General features: G+C 56.3%; 1 protein-coding gene across 1 annotated transcript; it reads left to right on the top strand.

The window, feature by feature from the left end:
* Positions 1 to 6167: 6167 nt before the first annotated feature.
* Positions 6168 to 17812, top strand: LINGO3 (leucine rich repeat and Ig domain containing 3). Its single transcript, XM_049789055.1, has 2 exons — positions 6168 to 6207; positions 15941 to 17812. The coding sequence occupies exon 2, from the start codon at positions 15987 to 15989 to the stop codon at positions 17772 to 17774; it is 1788 nt and encodes a 595-aa protein (XP_049645012.1). The 5' UTR covers positions 6168 to 6207; positions 15941 to 15986; the 3' UTR covers positions 17775 to 17812.
* Positions 17813 to 21833: the final 4021 nt, after the last annotated feature.

Raw genomic sequence — 21833 nt, 5'->3', positions numbered from 1 at the left:
TGAGAAAGCAGAGATTTATTTACTTCACTGTATTTTGGGCTCTACTCCAAGTCGTGTCAGGGGTTACTTGTGGCTCTAAGCTCAGGAATCACTCCTTGTAGTGCTCAGGGGACCCTATGGGATGTCAGAGATCAAACCTAGGTCTGGCAAGGCAAATGTCCTTCCCGCTATATTATTACTTCAACCCCAGAGAGAACTTTTATAGTTTATTTTGATAATCAATGATGAGAACTGGAGAAAGGCCCAAGAACGGGGATTTGGGGGACCAAAGCAATAGGTTTTTCCTCCCTCTACACCTGAAAGAGAGAGGCAGATCTGGTGGGTTCAGGCCCTCTCAGGAGAGGAGACATCCTAGGGCCCAGCAGTCTCTCAGTCTTTAAATGTTTCACAAGGGGGAATTCAATATTTCATATTTTACATCGCAGCCAATATTGAAATTTTAATATTTCACAAGGTAGCCAGAAATGTAGGACAAGGAAGCAGATGGCGGGGAGAGAAAAGAGGACAGCTGAGGATCAGGGCACCTGGGGGCAGCTGTAGAGTTTTCCCCACCTCTCTGCTGACGGATAAATCTAGGGCACACTCGGACCCTCCGTCCCAGTGCCCCACTATGCCCCCACCTCCCCCAGGGATACCAGCTCCTGTGCACCCTCACCAGCACCCAGAGTCTCCCAGTGCTGGCCAAGGGACCCTGTGTACCCAGGCTCTGCTCTGGGAAGCAACGGTGGGACCCCCAAGAACACCCCCAGGGGTGCCAGTTGGATCCCCGACCTATAGAAAATCAGAACCCCATCCTAGTTAGTATGGCTATACTAAGATGTGATCTGGCGATCTGCTGAAAGTCAGCCCTGGCCCCTAATTTACCCTGTGCCCCCTGCCTCCCCCACACCCTGGCAGCATCTTGGGAGGAAGCTCAGAGAGGGCATCTGCAAGCCCAGAGCCATGCAGCCTGCAGCCGACTGCAGACACTCCACCCTGCATCTTGACATGTCCTTGGAGCAATGACTGAGCAGCCGCCAGACCTGGGGGAGATCTTGCTTCAACCTCAGGGACCTCTGAGCCCAGAAGCGACCCCTGCAAGCAAGGGGTGTGGCTGTCAGTCTCTGGCATGTTCTGGTCAGTGAGAAGAGGACTACCCCACATGACTCAGGAAAAAGGGGAAAGATTTTTTTTGGGGGGTTCACACCCAGCGACGGTGCTCAGGAGTTATTCCTGACTCTGCATTCAGAAATCGCTCCTGGCAGGCTCGGGAAACCATATGGATTGCTGGGATTCAAACCACCGTCCATCCTGGATCGGCTGCATGCAAAGCAAACACCCTACTGCTGTGCTATCTCCAGCCCCAAAAAGGGGGAAGTTTTGTCAAGGTGGACACGGGACAATGGCTCAAAGGGCTGAGTGCCAAGTCCCAGGCTGGACCCCAGCACTATTAGATGTAGTCCCCTCAGAAAGGGGACAAGGAGGGATCAGAAAAATAGGGAACTGGGGAACTCCCAGAGAAATAGTAAGGAATAAGGCACTTGTCTTGCTGACTGTCCTTCATTCCCCGGAACCAGTCAGTTCCATGAGCTCTGTCAAGATCACTGCTGATCACAGAGCCAGCAATAGCTCCTGGCATAGCCGGGTGTGGGCCCCGGCTTACCACGAGGTTATGGGGGCAGTGGAAGTACAGGAGATGGGCACTCGCCTTGCCTGTGGCTAACCTGAGTTGGATCCCCAGCATGGGTACCACATTTGGTTTCCTGAGTGTCAGCAGGAGGAAACCCTGAGCACAGAGTCAGGAGAAAGCATGGGTACCAGAAGATGTGCCCCAAACACATTTGAAGGAGGAATTTTGAAATTGGGCTTGTCTATGAGTTTGTGTGGAAGGAGGTGGGTCCAGGCTGAGTGCAGAGGCCGCCTGGGGAATCCTACCCTGGTCCCCAGCCAGCCTCCATGCCCTGCCCCAGTCCTGCCTCCTAATCCTGCCCCTAGTCCTGCTCCTAGTCCAGCCTACCCTTGTGTCCTATCCCAGTCTTCCTTCTAGCCCTGCCCACTGCCCCGCCCCCATCAGCCCTGCTCCGCCTTCTCTGTCTGACAGCCCCGTCCCCTCGGCTGGAGGGCTTGGGGGACCCTAGGGGATGCCTGGAACCAAACCCAGATTGGCTCCATGCAAGGCAAGTGCCCCCTTCGCTGTCTTATCACTCAGGCCTCCCACGTTTTTCTCATTAGGTATGTACCCCATTCTGAGCCCAGAACTGATTCTTCAGTGGGGGAGTGACTTTAGGGAGACATGTCTTGAGTCTCCCCACTTCTCTACCTACAGTCCTCTCCTGTGGTCCCAGAAACCCCAGGGTCTGGCTGCCTAGAACCAGCTAGAACCTAGCTTGCCTGAGCTGCCCTGATGAGATGCAAACCCTCTGCAGTCGGGAATGCTGAGAATAGCTGGGGGGGGGGGGTTCTTTCCAGGCCTTTGCCCCTAAGTGCCCTTAGTCAGACACCTATCCTTCCCCCCAAGAATTCACTTGGTGTTGGGTTGTCATGGGGAACCTGTTGAGTCAATGCGTCCAGATTAGCCCGAACTACCGATTCCTGCTCATGGGATAGGGTGTGTGTGTGAGCAAGCCTAGTGATGTTCAGGGCTGACTCCTGGCTCTGCACTCAGGAGTCACTACTAGCGGTGCTCGGGGGACCCTATGGGATGCTGAGAATTTAACCCAGGTCTGCCATGTGCCAGACAAGCCCTTCCCACTGTCCTACCATTCCAATCCGGAGTCCTTCATTTAGAGCCCCACATATGCTTCTCAATAACCAGAACTGGGCTGATCCAGTCATTACTGGGGTCACGCCCATCTCCTCAGCCCCTGCCACTGCAGACCTGGCCCTGCCCAAAGCAGAGGGACAGAAAAGAGGACTGAGTTGTCTATTTTGTTTTGAGACTAGTCCCTGGTCTGAAGTAGGAATGCTGTGAGAAAGAAGAAAAGAGAAAGAAATGAGAGAAAAAGCCTGGTTCCTCCATGTAAAATATTTATGTTTCTCCTAACCAGTGTTCATCAGAAGAATAAATTGTTGATATTTTTGTTTGTTTTTTTGCTCTGGGGTCACACCTGGCAGTGCTCAGGGCTTACTCCAGGCTCTGTGCTCAGGAATTACTCTTGGTGGGCTCTGAGTGCCAGGATCGAACTAGGCAATGTCCTCCCCGCTGTCCTATCTATCACTCGGGCCCCAAGAAAAATGCCAAGCGATCTTAATCTGGCTAGACTTGTACATATCCGAGGGCCTTAGTATATCCTGACAAACATCTGTTTAATGGGTTTTCTCAAGGGGAAGTTCTTCCAGAAGAGGGAGCAGAGACAAAGCAGTTACAGGGCTGCATTCTGGGTTATAGGTTCCATAGCTGCCCCCCAACCATCCAGTCCTTCTTTATCTATCCAATCCCACACCCGGCACTGCTCAGGAATTGGCTTTGCACTCAGGAATTACTCCTGGAGGTGCTTGGAAGACACTATGGGATGCCCGGATCGAACCCATGCAAGAGTTCACAAGCAAGGCAAGAGCCCTCCCATTGTACTATGGCTCCAGTCCCAAGGATTTTAATTTTAGAAATAATTTCCCAGCTATGCAGGTGCACACGCTGGTTTCCCAGGCATGACGCCACAGGGTCCCTCCTTTAGAAGGGCACAGTGGATGGAGCTGAGAAGACCTGGGGCCAGGCAGCCCCCTCCATCCAGGCATCCAAGCCACCCTCTCTTCCACCAGGTGGTCCATCTCCATGGTAACGGCCCCATCACAGAGGGTTGTAGCCTTAGCAACCAGGTACTGCCTCCCCTTCAAGTGCAAATCTATGCATGAACCCCGTTCCTATGAACCCCAGGGCTAGCTGGCTGGGAAGGCTGGACCCAGAACCACCCCCGCTCAGGCTGGAGGACCCCAATCCTTCTCAGTGCCCCACAACACAGCAGGATGGATCTGGCCTGCCTGCACTTTTTGAGCACCGGCTGTATATTGTGGGGAAGGGGCAGTGACCAAGCCCCAATGCAGGTTCCTAAACTGCCCTCCTGTCCCATGTCCTGAGCTACTCCCACCTCCCCCACCCAAGTTGGTTTATGAAGACTGGGGGGCACCTCAGAGGAGGCTAAATCAGTAAATTACAGCGTTTCCTGGAGGGGGTGGCGCCCAGCAGGCACTGGGGCCGCAGAAGGAGGCACGGGGCGGGAAGCTGAGTCAGGGAGGAAGGAGGGGGCGACCAGCAGATGTGGGGTGGGGCAGGGCTCCAGGAGCAAGCTGGGGAAAGCCAGCTCCAGGCACCTAGGAGCTCAAGCTTTGCAGGCAGGAGTTCTGGGTGAGAGGGTTCAAGGCCATAGGAGCAGCTGTGGGTTCTGGGGGAGGGGGGGGCTGGGTACTCCTATTTCCAGATGGGGAAACTGAGGTACATGCCCCTTAGACAGCAGGTGGCAGAACCTAGAGGTTAGACTTCTGTGCCCCTCCCCAATCATCCTCTCTAGGTTCCCCCCATCCTTCTCCTGCAACTTTGCAGATAAAAGTAGATGCTTGCCCGGCTAGAGCAGGGAGGGTGCTTGCCTTGCACGCTGTAAGCCTGGGTTCGATCCCCGGCATCCCATATGGTCCCCTAAGTACAGGAAGGAAGGATCCCTGAGTGCAGAGTCAGGAGTCATCTCTGAGCATCTCTGGATATAGCAAATAAAACCAACAACAAAAACCAAAATAAAATAAAAAATAAAAGTAGATGCTTGCTGGTACGCAGTAGTTCTTGGCTTGTCCTTGAGGTAGGGACCCTAGATGTGTATATGGGGGGAAAATAAGGGGGGGAATCTCACATTTTCCTCCTTAGTTCCTGCCCTCCCCCTGGGGGGTGGGGTTCACAGCCTCTCAGGGCTGCGGTGTCTGGGCCTCACGCCAATGCGTCATGTCATCCCGGGACGGCAGCGTAGTGCCAGCACAGGTGGCCGAGCTGATGCCAGGTCTGATGCTCTGGACACCGAGAGGACACAGAGGGCAGGGGGTTCAGGCAGAGTCAGGGTTGACCCCTCCACACACACCTTCCCAGCACTAGGCAAGCTGAGCCTCAGCTGATCACGCTGTGAAATGGGTTCAGGCAGGGGCACATCAAGCTTTGCACACGGGAGGTCAAAGCCCACTGAGGGCTCCACTAAGTACAGCCAGGATCGAACCTTTCTCATATCAGTGTGAGGTGGCCCAGAGGAAACTTCTGGAAGGGACCAGCACCTAATCAGACATGGGACCTTGCCTGAGTTACTCATGTGATCTGGGGGGGGGGGTGTCACCCTCTCTGTTTCTTCCTACATCACTGCAGTCATGACCCCCCACACACAAATTTCACAGGGTGTGTCCCCTAAATGGAGGACCGGAGCCATAGAACAGCTGGAAGGGCATTTGTATTGCCCACAACTCACCCAGATTCAATCCCGAGCACCCCACATGGTTCCCCTAAGCCCGGCCCTAAGCACAGAGCAGGGAAGTGGTAAAGCAAAACTGGGGTAACTCAAAACAAAACCAAAAAAGCAAATAAGGGGATATAAGTGTGGCACCGATTATCTGATGGGGGGTTGGGATCCCCCCATCTGAGTCTGTAAACAAGGATGCAGGACTAGGACTCCCCATACATGGGGATGCCAACGATTGATGGTTCAGAGTCACTCTTCTCATGATGCTTCAAGGAATTGCTGGAGATGGCAGCTTGAGTGGGGAGGGAGGGTCCCTGTAGCCTTTCAGCGAGGGGGGGGACCCCTGCATGGTTGGGGTCCAAAGGTGCCCTGAGATTAGGGTGTGTGTGGGTGTGAATCTCTTTGGGCACTTGATGCTGCAGTGGAGCTTGGTGCTTTTGCTCCTGGGTAAAGGAGGAGCGTGATGGGGGTTCTAGACTCGGGGTGCAGCGCCCCAGATTGGGGGGGCACAGTGGGTGGGTGGATCTGTTGCACGCGGGATTCTGTTTCTGGCCCAGGAGCGTGGCCTGGTGGGGGGGGTGTCCTGGCACCTGCACACACGTGTCCCCGCGCGCGCACCCCACACCTGCGGCCGCGCGCACGGCCGCGCGCACCCCTGCCCCGCGGAGGGCGGTGTCGGGCCCGCGCCGACGGGGGCGCGCACGGCGGGTCCGGGAGGCGGCGGCGGCGGCGGCTCGTGTCGGCTCCGGGCGGCCCCCGCGCCCGCCGCAGCCCGCGCCGTGTCCGCGGCGGAGCCGCCCAGGTGAGTGTCCGCGGGGGGCCCAGGGCGGCCCCGCTCCGCGCATCCTCGGTCTCGGGGCGCGCGCTGCAGGCCTCCCCCTGATGCAAACTTTGGGGGACCCTTCCCCAGGCTGGGGGGGCTCTGCACCCCTTGGCTGCGGCTCCGAGGAGCGGGGAGCCGGGGTGGGCGTCTCTCTGCAGGTTGGGGGGACCCCTGGGGGGGACGCATCTCCTTCCCGGGGAAGCTAGTAAGAGATCATCGGATTGGGGGCGTCGCTGGCATGTCATGCCCCCCTGGGGGCGCCGTCTGGCTGGTGCAGCCTGTGGGATGCGGAGCTGCCAGGAAAGGAAGCCAAGAAAGGGGTTTTGGGGTTCAGGCCGGGACTGCTGTTTCCAGGAGCCGGCGCAGGTCCGCATGGCAAGCAGAGATCTGGGGGGTACAGGGCTGGCCCCCCGCCCTCCCTGCCCGCAGGCCCTTCCTTTTCCAGGCATCTCTAACCTCGAGGTGACAGTCCATTTGCTAGAGCTGGGCCCCTGGGCCCTGACTGAGGCGGCCCCTGAACCCCATTCAACAAGTTGGGGGAGGGGACAGCACCCAGGGCTTCGCTCTGTGCCCCGAAATGGGCTCCAGAGAGATGGCCTGCCACTGCACCATCAGGACCCGGTCAATAAGCGCTAGAAGCTGCAAGGACTCCCCTTAACCCCCACACCCCCAGTTCGGAGGAATCCAAACTTCTGATGTGGGGGCTCTGGTGAAGCATGCAGAGAACCTGGCTGGGACTGGATAGTAGTGAGGGGGTGCGTCTTGTGGACCAGCAGAATTGCTGAGGCCTGAAACAACCTAGGAGGGCTACCGAGAGGAGGTGTGGAGGCTTTTGGAAAGAGCCTGGCTAGTGAGGGCACTAGATTCTGAATGCCCAGGTGGATGAGGTTGGTAGAAGCCGAGAATAGCTGAGCAGGGGGTGAGGGGAGACAAACCTGGCTTCCTTAGCCTGTGTTCTCATTCCCCAGGTGGTGAAGGACAGGACCCCAGAAATGGCCTCACAGTGGGGAGCGAATAAACTGGATATGTGGATGGGGAGAGGTTATTGCAGAGAAAAAGTACCACTAGGTTCACACGGGCAGGGCCAGGCTGCAGGAACAGCTGGCCTCAGCGCCCCCAGTATGCGTCTGTACTGGGGAGGTGGTAGCTTGCTGCCCCCCAGCTGAGGTGGAATCTGAGGCGCCTGCAAGTGTGGGCACATGAAACTGCTTCACGGCTTCCCACAGAGCTGTCACTCTGGCGCCCCTGAGTCACCACCTTGTCACCAGGTAGAGAATTTCGGGTCCCTAGTCCGGGGTGCGCTGTGACCATCCAGGGCCCTGCACGGATGCGGACATGCCCAGCAGAGGGGTGCACCAAGCTGGTGCACCTGGGCGCTGCTCAGGCCTCCAGAAAGACTCTTCTTGGCTGAGCTGGGATTCAGTTCTGGTCCTGCAGCGGGAGAGACACAGGCAGCTTATTTTTCTTGAGTGCAGAGCCCACGAAGCAGCTATTTGGGGGGAGTTGGTTTTGACTTTGTTTGGTGACCACATGCTCAGGTCTCTCTGCACTCAGGGGTCATTGCTGGTGATGTTTGGGAGACTCTGTGGTATGTTGGGGATTGAACCCAGGTCAGCTGCGTACAAGGCACTATGCCCTGATCCTAGTGTCAGGAATTTTGGGGGGAAAGCACACCCTAGCAGTGTTCAGGAGACCAAATGGGATGCTGGGGATCGAACCCGGATCAGCCACATGCAAAGCAAACGCCCTCCCCGTTGTGCTATTGCTCTGCCCACCCCCTCAACGAGGCATGTTTTAAAAGTGCCTCTGTATGGAGTCTGACTCTACCAGCCCCCCGCCACAACCCCTCAAGTGTTGGGTAAGTGGGTCGGGGACATCTCTGCTCCCCCAAAAGGTGACAGGGCAGAAGAAGGCTAATTAGGGCGTAATGAACTGTCGCGCCTGCAGGCCCCAGTGGGCTTAGGATCCAGGACGAGGAGACACTAGTCTAAAGGTGGGGGGCGCTGTGTCCCCAAAACCTGGGCCCTGGGGGCCTGGGCTGCTCGCAGCAAGAGTCCCATCAACCGAATCAATCTAGCAGTATGGATGGGGGGGCAGAACACCAGATTCACCGGCTGCCTCGGGCCCAGCTGGGGGTGAAGCGGAGGGATGGGAACCAGCTGCCAAGTTCCCAGCATCTGTCCCCCAAGTACAGCTGTCACCCGTGGGTGGACTTGAGTGACTTCACCTCAAGGGGATAGTGGCCTCTCCCTGCAGAGAAGGGGTGCAAGTGATCACAGCTCCCCAGTACCAATTGGGCACTCCCAGGAATTAGGCTATTTCTAACCAAGGGGAGAGGCTTCATAGACTCCCCCAGACTCACTCTTGCCATCCCTGTGGGTCAAGAACATTCTGATAAAAGCCAGAGTAGGTGCTGGAGAGATAGCATGGAGGTAAGGCATTTGCCTTGCATGCTAAGGACGGTGATTCGAATCCCAGCATTCCATATGGTTCCCCGAGCCTGCCTGGAGCAATTTCTGAGCGGTATAGCCAGGAGTAGCCCCTGTGTGCTGCTGGGTGTGACCCCCCCCCCCCCAAGAAAAAAAAAGAAAGCCAGAGCAATAGAAGAAGAGAAAAAAAAAAAAAAACGCCAGAGCAATAGCACAGTGGGGTGAGTGTGGGCCTTGCATACAGCTGACCCAGGCTTCGTCCCTGGATCAGGAGTGATCTCTGAGCACAGAGCTAGGAGTCAACCCTGAGCACCGCTGGATGTGGCCCCAACCCTAAATAACTAACTCATTAGAACATTCAAATAAAACCCCTCAAAAACTCCTGAGCTCAGGCCCAGGTTCTGGGGAACCCTCAGCCTCTCTGCCTCTGGCCACCCACCCACATAGTTCTGGCAGAGCATGTGAGGCCCCAGCAGTGGCTCAGCTGGTCAGTCCTGCCGTATGGGACTCCTGCTCCCCAGGGTTCCTCTGTGGACCCCACAGCCAGATGGGATGGCAGGATGTCTGGGTCTAGTCCTGACCTCAGAAAGGAACAGCTGAAGTGGGTGACCCTGGGTGCTGGAAGGAGAGAGGGAGGAGAGGAGGCAGGAGAGGAGAGAGAAAAGGAGGAGGGAGAGAAGGAAGGAAGGAGGGGGGAAAGGAGGAAGGAGGGAGGAGAGTGGGGAGGGCAGGAGGAAGAAGGGCCTGAGTGGGAGCAGATCTTGCCCCTGGCCCTGGGCCCGGCTCAGTGACATCTGTGCAGACTTTTCCAGAGGGGTCCAGCTTGCCAAGCTGGGTGAGGGCTCCCTTCCCTACCCCCCACCCCACTGCCTTTGTGCTCCTCTTTTGCAGAAAAAGAAACTGAGGTTCGTGCATTAGGTCGGCTTGGCAGCTCGTTGCTTGGTTCCTTTGGGGGCTGCTAGGCACAGTCTGGCCCTCAGCCCCGTGCAGGGGGCGCTGGTTGGGGGGGGGAACCACATGGTCCCCACATGCCGCCTCCTTCAGGCAGGAAACCAGCCTTTTAGGTGAGGCTGATGGGGGTGGGCCTCAAACTGCCACTTATGTGGCTGCCACCTGCAGTGGCTCCGCAGTTCCACTGAAAATTTGTCTCATGTGGATGAAGTGACAGTGCAGCAGGCAAGGAGGGTGCTTGCCTTGTAGGCAGGAGACCCAAGTTTGGTCCCCAGCACCCCATAGGGTCCCCCGAGCACCTCCAGGAGTGACCTGTGAGCCCAGAGTGTCTCCCCACCCAGGCTTTCTCTTACCCTTCACTGTGGTGGGACCAGGGATCAAACCCCGGGGTCTTACTTATGAAGGCATCTTCTCTCTGGAGCTACTGTGGGGGGCCTGGGCTTTGGGAAAGGGGTATAGGTGGTGCTAAGAGGAGGGAGAGGCTCACTGAGGGGCTGTACTGGCTGAGCCCCCATACCAGGAGTACTCAGGGAGGAGGCCGAAGGGATAGGAGAGTGGGGAGGACTCTTGCCTTGCATCCCATATGGTCCCCTGAGCACCACCAGGAGTGATCCCTGAGCACAGAGCCAAGAGTCAGCTCTGAGCACTGTCGTATGAGGCAAAAAAAAAAAAAAAAAAGAAAAGAAAAATAGGAGTGCTGGGAGATCAGACATTTGCCTGGGGGGAGGGAGGTGACCCCCCAACCTCTCCCCAACATTTCTTCTTGCTGTGTGTGAGTCACTCCTACATGTGTTCAGGGGACAGAAACTGAGGCTTATGTGAGTACAGATCAACCACTGAGCCTCTCCTACCCCCTCTTCACACCAGCACCCACAAAGGACAGGGCCCCCAGAAACGAGCAAAGCGGGGTCAGACCTCCCCACAACAGTGCAACGGGTCTTCGGGTGGAGACAGAGCCTAAGAGGCCCATGCCTGCCTCCTCAGAGCCCCCCACCTCCCGCTGCCCCCTGATGCTGAAAAGGAGTCCTGGGGTTCAGTCCAGCCCCCCAACCACATGCGCTATTTTTCTCCCCGCCCAGACCCTGCACATCTCTGATGGGGGGGCACTGGAGTGTCAGAAGCTCCAGCCCAGCTGCCCCACACACACACCTCCCTGCGCCTGCAGGGATGACAGATGGCTCCTGGGGGCGAGGTCAGAGCTGGCAAAATGGGTCACAGCTGGAGCGGCCCCCACTCTGCAGGGGCGCAGAGGGCGGCTGTCTGTCCTCTCATATCAGGAGTAATTATAGCATGAGCACTTCCCGGGAAGTGAGGGCAGGTTGGGGGAGCTGGCGTACGCCATGCCTGTGAAGCCCAGAGAGGGCATGCATGTGCCCGAAGTCACACAGCATGGAATCTCCAGGGAGGAATTCTGGGGCCTCTCTGCCTCAGGGTCCCAGTTGCCAACCCCTCTCTGTCCCCACCTGCCAGCCACAGAGCCCTTAAGATTCTGTCCTGATTCACTGTGACAGGCCACATCCAGCCATGCTCTGCACGAAGGGATTACTCCTGGTGCTGCTGCCGGGGTTCGAACCCAGCACCCTCCCACTGTATTTAGTTAACCTCATGGTTATTTCTTGGTCCTGGGATCTTTGTCCTGTCCCCTCCCAAGTCTCCAGTGCTCCAGCAATACGGCATTTGCTTTGCACGTGGATGACTGGGACAGACCCGGGTTCAATCCCTGGCATCTCTTATGGTCCGCCAAGCCTGCCAGGAGCGATTTCTGAATGCGGACCCAGCAATAACCCCTGAGAGCCACTGGGTGTGCCCCCCCCAAAAAAAAAACCCAAGTCTCCGGTGCTCTGATTCTCAACATCAAGTCCTGTTTGTTCTCCTTTGTTTTGTTTTGTTTTGTTTTGTTTTTGGGCCACACCCAGCGGTGCTCAGGGATTACTCCTGGCTGTCTGCTCAGAAATAGCTCCTGGCAGGCACAGGGGACCATATGGGACACCGGGATGTGAACCAACCACCTTAGGTCCTGGATTGGCTGCTTACAAGGCAAACACCGCTGTGCTATCTCTCCGGGCCCTCTCCTTTGGTTTTTGTTATCGAGGCTACACCCAGCCATGCTTGGGGGCTCCTCCTGACTGCACTCAGGAATTACTCTTGGTGCGGCTGGGGGGATCCTATGGGTTGCCAGGGATCGAACCCAGGTTGACCACGTGCAAGGCAAACATTCTCCCCATGGTCCTATCGCTTGGGCCCCCCTGAAATCCCGTTTGTTAACTGACAGACAGAATCAGAAAACCATGTTACCAGTCTCAGGGGGAAACAAAAACATGGATTCAAGCTCAGCAAAATCTATTTCACATTCTTGCTAACAAGCTGCCAGACTCTGGTCCTGATGTTCTCAAAAGGAAATGAGCTGGGTGGAGTCATGCCATAGTAGGGAGGGCACATTTCTTGACCCAAATTTCATCCTCGTCACCATAGGGTCCCCCCAGCAGGACCAGGAGTGATTCTCCGAGTGCAGAACCAGGCGTCAGCCCTGAGCACCGCCAGGTGTGGCCCAAAACCAAAACTCAAAATAATAAATAAGTTAAAGTGGAAAGTGAGGTCTCACATTGTCTGACAACCTCAATTTTTTTATTTTGTTTTTGGTTTGGTTTTGAGTTACGCCTGGCAGTGCTCAGAGCTGATTCCTGGCTCTGCACTTAGACGTCACTCCTGGTGGGGCTCAGGGGACCCTTTGGGATACTGACGAATCGAACCCAGATTGGCCCTGTGTAAAGCAAACGCCCTCCCAGCTGCCCCATGGCTCCTGCCTGGGGTCCATGTACTCTGGTTCTCGCTTCACTTCACCAGAGGGAGGAGCCATAAGTGTGTGTGTGAGTGTGTGTGTTGTGTGTGTGTGAGAGAGAGACAGACAGACAGACAGACAGACAGAGACAGAGACAGAGAAGGCCCCAGCACGATGCCAGGCGGGTGGAAGGGGGGTGCAGGCAGAAAGGGGCATGCACTAAGGGTTCAGCTGCAGGGCTGCCTTAGGCATCATTTAGCCACCACTGGGCCACTCCCTTACTCTCCTTCACCCCACTTGAAACCACACAGAATCACAGCGCCCATAAGAGAACCATTAAAGTTCCAGATGGAGCCTTTTAAAAGGTTGGAGCAGTAAGACATCGATGAGGATGCTGTACAGGCCAGAGAGATAGCATGGAGGTAGGGCATTTATTTGCCTTGTATCCAGATGAACGGTGGTTTGAATCCCGGCATCCCATATGGTCCCCGTGCCTGCCAGTGGCAATTTCTGAACCCAGAGCCAGGAGTAACCCCTGAGCAATGCCGGATGTGACCCAAAAAACATGGGGCTGGAGCAGCGGCACAAGCGGTAGGGCATATGCCTTGCATGCACTAACCTAGGAAGGACCGTCAATCCCCCGGCATCCCAAATGGTCCCTTAAGCCAGGAGCGATTTCTGAGAGAATAGCCAGGAGTAACCCCTGAGCTTCACCGGGTGTGGCCAAAAAAAATTGAAAAACAAAACAAACAAAAAGCAACAGGAGGGATGGAACCTTCTAAAAGGCCAGGCACAAAGAACAGGGCTTAGGACTCCAGGGTCTTCTGTGACCCCTCCCCGCCTTCCTGCTTCTCCTTTTGGCGGTGCTCTCTCATGTCCTGTGGTTATTTTAACAGAGCATGTACACCATACTAAAACCCCTGAGCACTGCCGGGTGTGACCCAAAAACCAAAAAAAAAAAAAAAAAAGTAGGAATCTGGGGGCCTGAGCAATGGGAGAGCACTGACTTCATTCAGCCAACCCCTGTTCAATTCCCAGCAGCACATATGGTTTCCCCAAGTCTTACCAGGAGTAGTCCCTGAGTTTAGAGTCAGGAGGAAGTTCCTAAGACCACCAGATGTGGCCCACCACCATTCCCAAAAAGGAAAAAGAAAGTAGGGCTGGAGCGATGATAGCACAGCGGTAGGGTGTTTGGCTTGCATGTGGCTGACCCAGGGTGGACCTGAGTTCGATTCCCAGTATCCCACATGGTCCCCCGAGCCAGGAGCGATTTCTGAGCGCATAGCCAGGAGTAACCCCTGAGCGTCACCCGGTATGCACCACCACCACCACCACCACCACCCCAAGAAAAAAGAAAGTAGGAATTTGCGGTTAAATCCAGGAGTTGATAATTCTGCAGTCAGGCACCAGCGTGCGCGCCATCTAGAGGTCGTAGGTGGGAGGACTCCTCCCTGGTGGGCCCAGAGTCCCAGACGCCTCCTCCCCGTCAGTCTGTCCCCTATGGGCCTCCCAAGGGACACCAGACCTAGGACCGCCCTCATGGAGTTCGATGTTATCTGCATAAAGCCTGTTTTGCCTCTTTGGGGCTGGCGCACATCTTGGAGGGCGGGGCAGACAGGCTTCAACCCCTTCTGGTTTCTGCTCCCATGACATCTTTCCTGCCTGAACCCACTCCTTCCACCTCCACACCCCGTCATCTACCCACGCAGCAGAGGAAGAGAGGGGGCTCAGTAAGGAGTAAGGGGGTGGCGAGCCCCAGGGCTGTGCAGGACAGATTCACTGGTGAACTCAGAGCCTGGCATGCAGAAGGCCCCCAGGAAACGGACTTCAGGATACCAAAAGGTTCTACATTGGTTTTTTGTTTGCTTTTTGGGACACACCTGGCAGCGCTCAGGGGTTCCTCCTGGCTCTATGCTCAGAAATCACTCCTGGCTGGCTCAGGGGACCATATGGGACACAGGGATTCGAACCACCGAACTTCTGCAGAAAGGCAAACGCCTTACCTCCATGCTATCTATCTCTCCGGCCCTTTCGTTAGATATCTATTCTTTCTTTCTTTTCTTTCTTTCTTTCTTTCTTTCTTTCTTTCTTTCTTTCTTTCTTTCTTTCTTTCTTTCTTTCTTTCTTTCTTTCTTTCTTTCTCTTTTCTTTTTTCTTTTTTCTCTTCTTTCTTTTCTTTCTTTCTTTCTTTCTTTCTTTTCTTTTTTCTTCTTTCTTTCTTTCTTTCTTTCTTTCTTTCTTTCTTTTCTTTCTTTCTTTTTTCTTTCTTTTCTTTCTTTCTTTCTTTCTTTTCTTTCTTTTTTTTGTTTTTGGGTCACACTCAGCAGCTCAGGGGTTATTCCTGGCTCTATGCTCAGAAATCACTCCTGGCAGGCTCGGGGGACCATATGGGATGCCGGGATTCCAATCACCGTCCTTCTGTATGCAAGGCAAACACCTTAGCTCCATGCTATCTCTCTGGCCCCTCTACATTGTTTTTATATTTTGTTTTGTTTGGGGGAGAGGCTCACGGATTACTCCTGGCTCTGCACTCAGGAATCACTCCTGGTGGTGTTCCAGGGACCCTATGGGATGCTGGAGATCAAACGTGGATCAGCCTCGTGCAAAACAAGCACCCTCCCCTCTGTCCCAGTTCCAGCGAGAGGTCCAGTTTCTAGCCCGTGAGTTTTGTTTTATTTTGTTTCAGGGGATGCACAGACTCCGAAGTAGAGCTCAGCAGGCCAGGGTCCACCTCCCAACAACTACAAACCCATCAGTCCAGTTCAAAGCATCTCTGGTCTCTGCTGGGTTCCTACAGAGGGGACCCCCGAGGCTTTATCTATATGTCTTAACCCCTGTGCAAATTCTTTTTTTTTTTTTTTTTTTTGGTTTTTGGGCCACACCCGGTGACGCTCAGGGGTTACTCCTGGCTATGCGCTCAGAAGTTGCTCCTGGCTTGGGGGACCATATGGGACGCCGGGGGATCGAACCACGGTCCGTCCTAGGCTAGCGCAGGTAAGGCAGGCACCTTACCTTTAGCGCCACCGCCCGGCCCCCCCTGTGCAAATTCTAGCATCTGTCAGTGGTGTTTCTTTATATAGTTGTGGTGGTAGTTGGTTTCTGGTCCACCACCGGTGCTATTCAGGTCTTGCTCCTGGCTCTGTGCTCAGGGATCACTCCTGGCAGGGCTCAGGAGACATTATGCAGTGCCAGCGGTCAAACCCTAGTCCAGGGCCCCAGCCGTGGTACAAGCGGTAGGGTATCTGCCTTGCATGCACTAACCTAGGACGGACAGCAGTTCGATCCATGGCGTCCCATATGGTCCCTCAAGCCAGGGGCGATTTCTGAGTGCATAGCCAGGAGTAACCCCTGAGCGTCACCGGGTGTGACCCCCCCAAAAAAAAAAAAAAAACCTAGTCTACCCCATGCAAAGCCAGCAAGCACCCTCCCCGCTGTCCTAGCTCTCCAGCTCAATGCCCCTGGTATTCAAAACTGGCCACACGGCCACAGGGTCCCTTTGCGGAGTGGATGGTGGTCCCCTGGAGCTAACGCAGCCCTTCCCCTGCCCTCCCAGGTGCCCACGAGGATGGTGGCGCGGCCCTAGGCCCTCGCTCCGCACCATGACCGGCTGGCTGCGAATGCTGGGCCTCCCGCTCCTGCTCCTGCCCGCGGCCGCGTCCCCGGCCCAGGGTTGCCCAGCCCGCTGCGAGTGCAGCGCCCTGGCGCGCTCAGTGGCCTGTCCCCGGCGTCGTCTAACAGCCGTGCCGGACGGCATCCCAGCGGAGACGCGCTTGCTGGAGCTGAGCCGCAACCGCATCCGCTGCCTGAACCCAGGTGACCTGGCCTCCCTACCCCGCCTGGAGGAGCTGGACTTGAGCGAGAACATCATCGCACACGTGGAGCCGGGCGCCTTCGCCAACCTGCCGGGTCTGCGGATATTGCGTCTGCGGGGCAACCTGCTCAAGCTCATCCCTCCGGGCGTCTTCACACGCCTGGACAACCTGACGCTGCTGGACCTGAGCGAGAACAAGCTGGTGATCTTGCTGGACTACGCCTTCCAGGACCTGCGCAGCCTGCAGCGGCTGGAGGTGGGTGACAATGACTTGGTGTTTATCTCCCGCCGGGCCTTCGCGGGGCTGCTGGCGCTGGGCGAGCTCACCCTGGAGCGTTGCAACCTCACCGTGCTGTCGGCCGAGTCGCTGGGCCACCTGCGGGGTCTGGGCGCGCTGCGGCTGCGCCACCTGGCCATCGCCGCGCTGGACGACCAAAATTTCCGGCTCTTGCCGGGCCTGCGACACCTGGAGATCGACCACTGGCCGCTGCTAGAGGAGGTGGCGGCAGGCAGCTTGCAGGGCCTAAACCTGACCTCGCTGTCCGTCACGCACACCAACATCACGGCGGTGCCTGTGGCAGCGCTGCGCCATCAGGCGCACCTGACCTGCCTCAACCTCTCGCACAACCCCATCAGCGTGGTGGCCCGAGGTGCCTTCCGAGGCCTGGTGCGTCTGCGGGAGCTGCACCTGGCTGGGGCCTTGCTGGCCGTGGTGGAGCCGCAGGCCTTCCTGGGCCTGCGGCAGATCCGTTTGCTCAACCTCTCCGACAATCTGCTGTCCACGCTGGAGGAGAGCACGTTCCACTCGGTGAATACCCTGGAGACCCTGCGCATGGACGGCAACCCACTGGCGTGCGACTGTCGCCTGCTGTGGATCGTGCAGCGCCGCAAGACGCTCAACTTCGACGGGCGGCTGCCCGCGTGTGCCAGCCCGGCCGAGGTGCGTGGGGAGGACGCGCTGCGCCGGCTGCCCGACTCGGCGCTCTTCGAGTACTTCGTGTGCCGCAAGCCCCAGATTCGAGAGCGGCGGCTGCAGCGTGTCACGGCGATGGCCGGCGAGCCCGTGCGCTTCCAGTGTCGCGCCGACGGCGAGCCGGCGCCCACGGTGGCCTGGGTGACGCCGCAGCACCTGGCCGTGACCGTGGCCAGCGCGGGGCGCACGCGTGTCCTGCCCGGGGGCACGCTGGAGATCCGCGACGCGCGGCCCCAGGACAGCGGCACCTACACGTGCGTGGCCAGCAACGCGGGTGGCAACGACACCTACTTCGCCAGCCTCACCGTGGAGCCCGAACCCAATTCCAACCGGACTCTGGGCAACGGCGAGGGCCACAACGAGACGCAGCTGGCTGCCCGCTTCCCGCTGGACCTCACCACCATCCTGGTGTCCACGGCCATGGGTTGCATCACCTTCCTGGGCGTCGTGCTCTTCTGCTTCCTGCTGCTCTTCGTGTGGAGCCGCGGGCGCGGGCAGCACAAGAACAATTTCTCCGTGGAATATTCCTTCCGCAAGGTCGACGGCCCGGCGGCTGCTGCGGGCCAAGGCGGTGCGCGCAAGTTCAACATGAAAATGATTTGAGAGATCCGAGCGGTGGTGCAAGCGGTAGGGCGTTTGCCTTGCACGCAGCTAACCTAGGACGGGACTGTGGTTCCATCCCCCGGCGTCCCATATGGTTCCCCGAGCCTGCCAGGAGCGATTTCTGAGCGCAGAGCCAGGAGGAACCCCTGAGTATCACCGGGTGTGACCCAAAAACCAAAAAAAATTATTTGAGGGAGCACCGCCATCACCATGCCACCCACAACAGCCAGAGTGCAGCGGGGAGGGCAAGGGCCTGACACCTCAGTCCGATCACCGGCATCCTCATAAGGGTCTCCCTGAGCACAGAGCCAGGAGTCAGCCCTAGGCATCACCGGGTGTGGCCCCCCACATGAAAAAAATTCTCTGAGTGTGCGCACCCTGGTTGGGGGTCCTCCTGGCTCTCAGCTCCTCCCTCTGGAATGACCACCTATGCATTCCCTTCATCCCCGGGGGGTTCCTCCCCGAAAGACGCCTCTCCACACATGCCCCCCCCCCAAAGCATCTTTTGCGGTTTTTCTAAAGTTTTGCCCCATTGTCCTGCCACTCCCACCCCAAGGCTGATGCACTGAGCCAGGTAGGGTGTATGAGGGGTGTGGAGCCTCTGACACCCAAGGTTGGCGCTGTCCCAGGCGCCCCCCCCCAAACACACATCTGACCCCTGAGGGAAGGGCTATTCTCTTCTTCACCATCAACCCCTGCAGCCTAGCCCGGTGGGGTACCGAGAAAGTCCCCTTGTTCTACCTATATCCCCTCCCCGACACCCCAGAGCTCACGTGTATCCGCAACGGGGCGCATAAGGGCGAGTTCAGCTCCAAAAGGGGGTGTGCACAGCTCACGCTCAGCATGTGCCCCTCTAGGGGTGCGACAGGGCACATCCAGACACAGTCACCCCTGCAACTCAGTCATCACAGATATTCTCAGCTCAGCCCCGAGACAACGAGCTCACACCTGATACATTGTCGCTCCAGATGCGCAGTTCACACCTGGGACACAGTCACTGCAACCCTGTCAGTTCATACCTGGACACTCATCACCCTTCCCCAGACCCCAAACACACCGAAGCAGCACCCGACACATGCAATGCACACCCAGGACCTACTCAACTCACACATGAACACACTGGGCTACACCAGGCATTCACCCAGGCACATCGGTTCACACCTGGGCACACTGTCACCCCCACTGCACAGTCAGCCCACATGTAGGACACACTTAGCTCGCACCCAGAACATACGTGCTAGCGGCGTTTGCCTTGCAAGCAGCCAATCCAGCACCAAAGGTGGTTGGTTCGAATCCCGGTGTCCCATATGGTCCCCCGTGCCTGCCAGGAGCTATTTCTGAGCAGACAGCCAGGAGTAACCTCTGAGCACCGCCGGGTGTGGCCCACAAAAAAAAAAAAACAACATACGTGCTTCACACCCAAGATACTCAGATCACACCTTGGATAGACTCAGCTAACATCTAGAACATTCATTTCACACTCAGGACTCGGTTCACATCCAAGACACATTTAGATCATACCCAAGGCACACTCTGTTCACGCCCACACACAGTCTGCCTCTGAGACATTCACTTGACATCCAGGAAACAAGCAGCTCACCCTTGGGGCCCACTTGGTTCACATCCATCCAGAACATATTTCACACTCAATCCACACCCAAGAGACACTAGCTCAGACCCAGGACACATTTAGCTCACACCCAGAACATTTAGCTCACACTCAGGACACAATTCACACCCAAGACACATTTAGATGACACCCAAGACACTCTAGGTTCATCACAGTCAGTACATTCACTTCACACAAGGATCCTGAGTTCACACTCAAGACACTCAGACTGGACACATTTGCCCTGAGATAGTCACCCCTACTTGGATCACACCTTCAAACATTCGGCTCACTCCCAAAAAACACTCAGCTCACACCAGGAAAAAAATCAGTTCACACCCAGAGATGGTCACTACAAACATACTTAATTCATACTCAGACACTCTCAGCACCCCCCAAAACACTATCACCTCCCCCATAACAAACTCAGTTCACACCTGAACCCACACAGCTCATATCCACCTTCCACGCAGCTGCCAACCTGGAACTGAGCTAAGGCCTCAGCAGGTGAGACTCACCCCGTGTGGTCTCCCCTTTCAGAGGGGTTCTCCACCCATCTCCCTTCAGGCCACTGCCCCCAACCCATCCTCAGCTGCTGCTGGTTGCCTGATTCCAGGCCACAGCCAGTCCAGGAACAGAGTGTCTGAGGGCTCCCTTGCAGCCCAGCTGGGGTGACCTTCAATCCTAGTTGCAGAAGCCCAAGCGTGACCAGGCCACACTCAGCCCCACAGCCCATCGAACTGTGGAGGGAACAAGCCAGAACAGGGGTGACCCATTAGGCCCTGCAGTGTGCAGTGAAGGGTAGAATAGCCTGTTACAGACAGGGAATTCGGTGTTCTAGGAGGATTTGATGAGTCCTTGGGAGAAGGAGGCCTTGATGTGTGCATCTCTGGGTGAAAGTCTGGAGTTAGGGTGGCTGGCAGAGTGAGGAAGTGAGTTCATCATGCTAGGGAGTAACCAAGCCTGAGCTGAGGAGTTTACAGAGTATTTAGATACCAGAAGGGACCATCGATCCTCCAGTCTCCAGGGGGGGCCCCCCAGTTATTGCTCCTTTCCCTCCAACTCATCCGTGCACGGCAGTGTTGGGAAACAGGCACAAAAATAGGGGAGGGGTTTACATGCAGTCAGAAAGGAGTTTGGCTCTGACTAGGAGAACAGGGTGCCCACTCAAAGATCCAGTGTAAAAACTCCAAAGCTGGCTCCGCACCCACATGACAGAGAAAGAAAGAGATCACCCCGTGACCAGGAGCCACCTGGACCAGCAGGATCTGAGGGGCCAGTGCTCCTGCACCCAAAAAGCCAGGCTCAGGGGCCTACTTGGAGCCTGAGTCTCAGATCTTCTTGACATGAGCCAGACCCAGGCTGGTGCTGGACACTAGCACCAAGAACTGACACAGAACCTGAAAAGAGGCACTGAGGCTTGCCTCCAGAGCTGGCTGAGAAAGAACAGGGGGACCCCCCCCAAGCCCCACCCAATTTCCTATAATGTACATAATCCAGTAGGGTTCAATGGCAAACCACCAACCAGTCAACGTGCGATCACCACCTTCAAAACCTTCAAATAGTGAGGGGGACATACGAGAGGGCCAAAAGGAATACCTGGGGGCCCCCAACTCTAACAGAGTTGTGCAGGTATTCCCTAACTTCCTCCTCACCTGGCTTGCCATGGCAGCTTCAGGAAGCCCCCCCAAACATCCAAGTGCCTTTAGCATCTTCCAGAGGAAAAGGGGTGACTCCAAGGCTCCCAGAATGCCAGTATATGTGGAACCCCTGCCCTCTCTACCTGCCCCCTTCCCCCATAGCCCCCAACACCCTCACCTGCCACCTCATGACCTAGCCCCCCACCCTTGCTGTATTTGGTTGGAATCCAATAAAAATCAAAACTGATTTAATAACAAACTATGTCTTTTTCCCCCCTAAACTCAGGGGGTTCCCAAACTGCTCAGATCTGGATAGTTCCATGCTTGAGCACTGTAAAGGAGTCACATTTGGCTGAGTATCATAAGATGCTGGGAATGGCCGGCATGGTGGCGCTAGAGGTAAAGTGTCTGCCTTGCCAGCACTAGCCTAGGACGGAACTCGGTTCGATTCCCCGGAGTCCCATATGGTCCCCCAAACCAGGAGTGACTTCTGAGCACATAGCCAGGAGTAACCCCTGAGCGTTACCAGGTATGGCCCAAAAACCAAAAAAAAAAAAAAGATGCAGATGCTGGGAATGGAAGTACCTAGAATTTTGGGAACAGGGGGCTGGAGAGATGGCATGGAGGTAGGGCGTTTGCCTTGCATGCAGAAAGACGGTGGTTCAAATCTCGGCGTCCCATATGGTCTCCCAATCCTGCAGGAGCAATTAGCATAGATCCAGGAATAACCCCTGAACACTGCTGGGTGTGACCCAAAAAAAAGAATTCTGGAAACAGAAGTACTGTGGCATGCTGGGAAGACTGGTCTCC

Source organism: Suncus etruscus, chromosome 15 (genome assembly GCF_024139225.1).
Source record: "Suncus etruscus isolate mSunEtr1 chromosome 15, mSunEtr1.pri.cur, whole genome shotgun sequence".
In the NCBI taxonomy this organism is placed as follows: Eukaryota; Metazoa; Chordata; class Mammalia; order Eulipotyphla; family Soricidae; genus Suncus; species Suncus etruscus.
Note: the sequence above shows the minus strand (reverse complement) of the source record. Positions and strands in the feature narration are given on the sequence as shown.

Coding starts and splice junctions, on each gene's coding strand:
- LINGO3 (XM_049789055.1), top strand. CDS start 15,987: ATGACCGGCTGGCTGCGAATGCTGGGCCTCCCGCTCCTGCTCCTGCCC.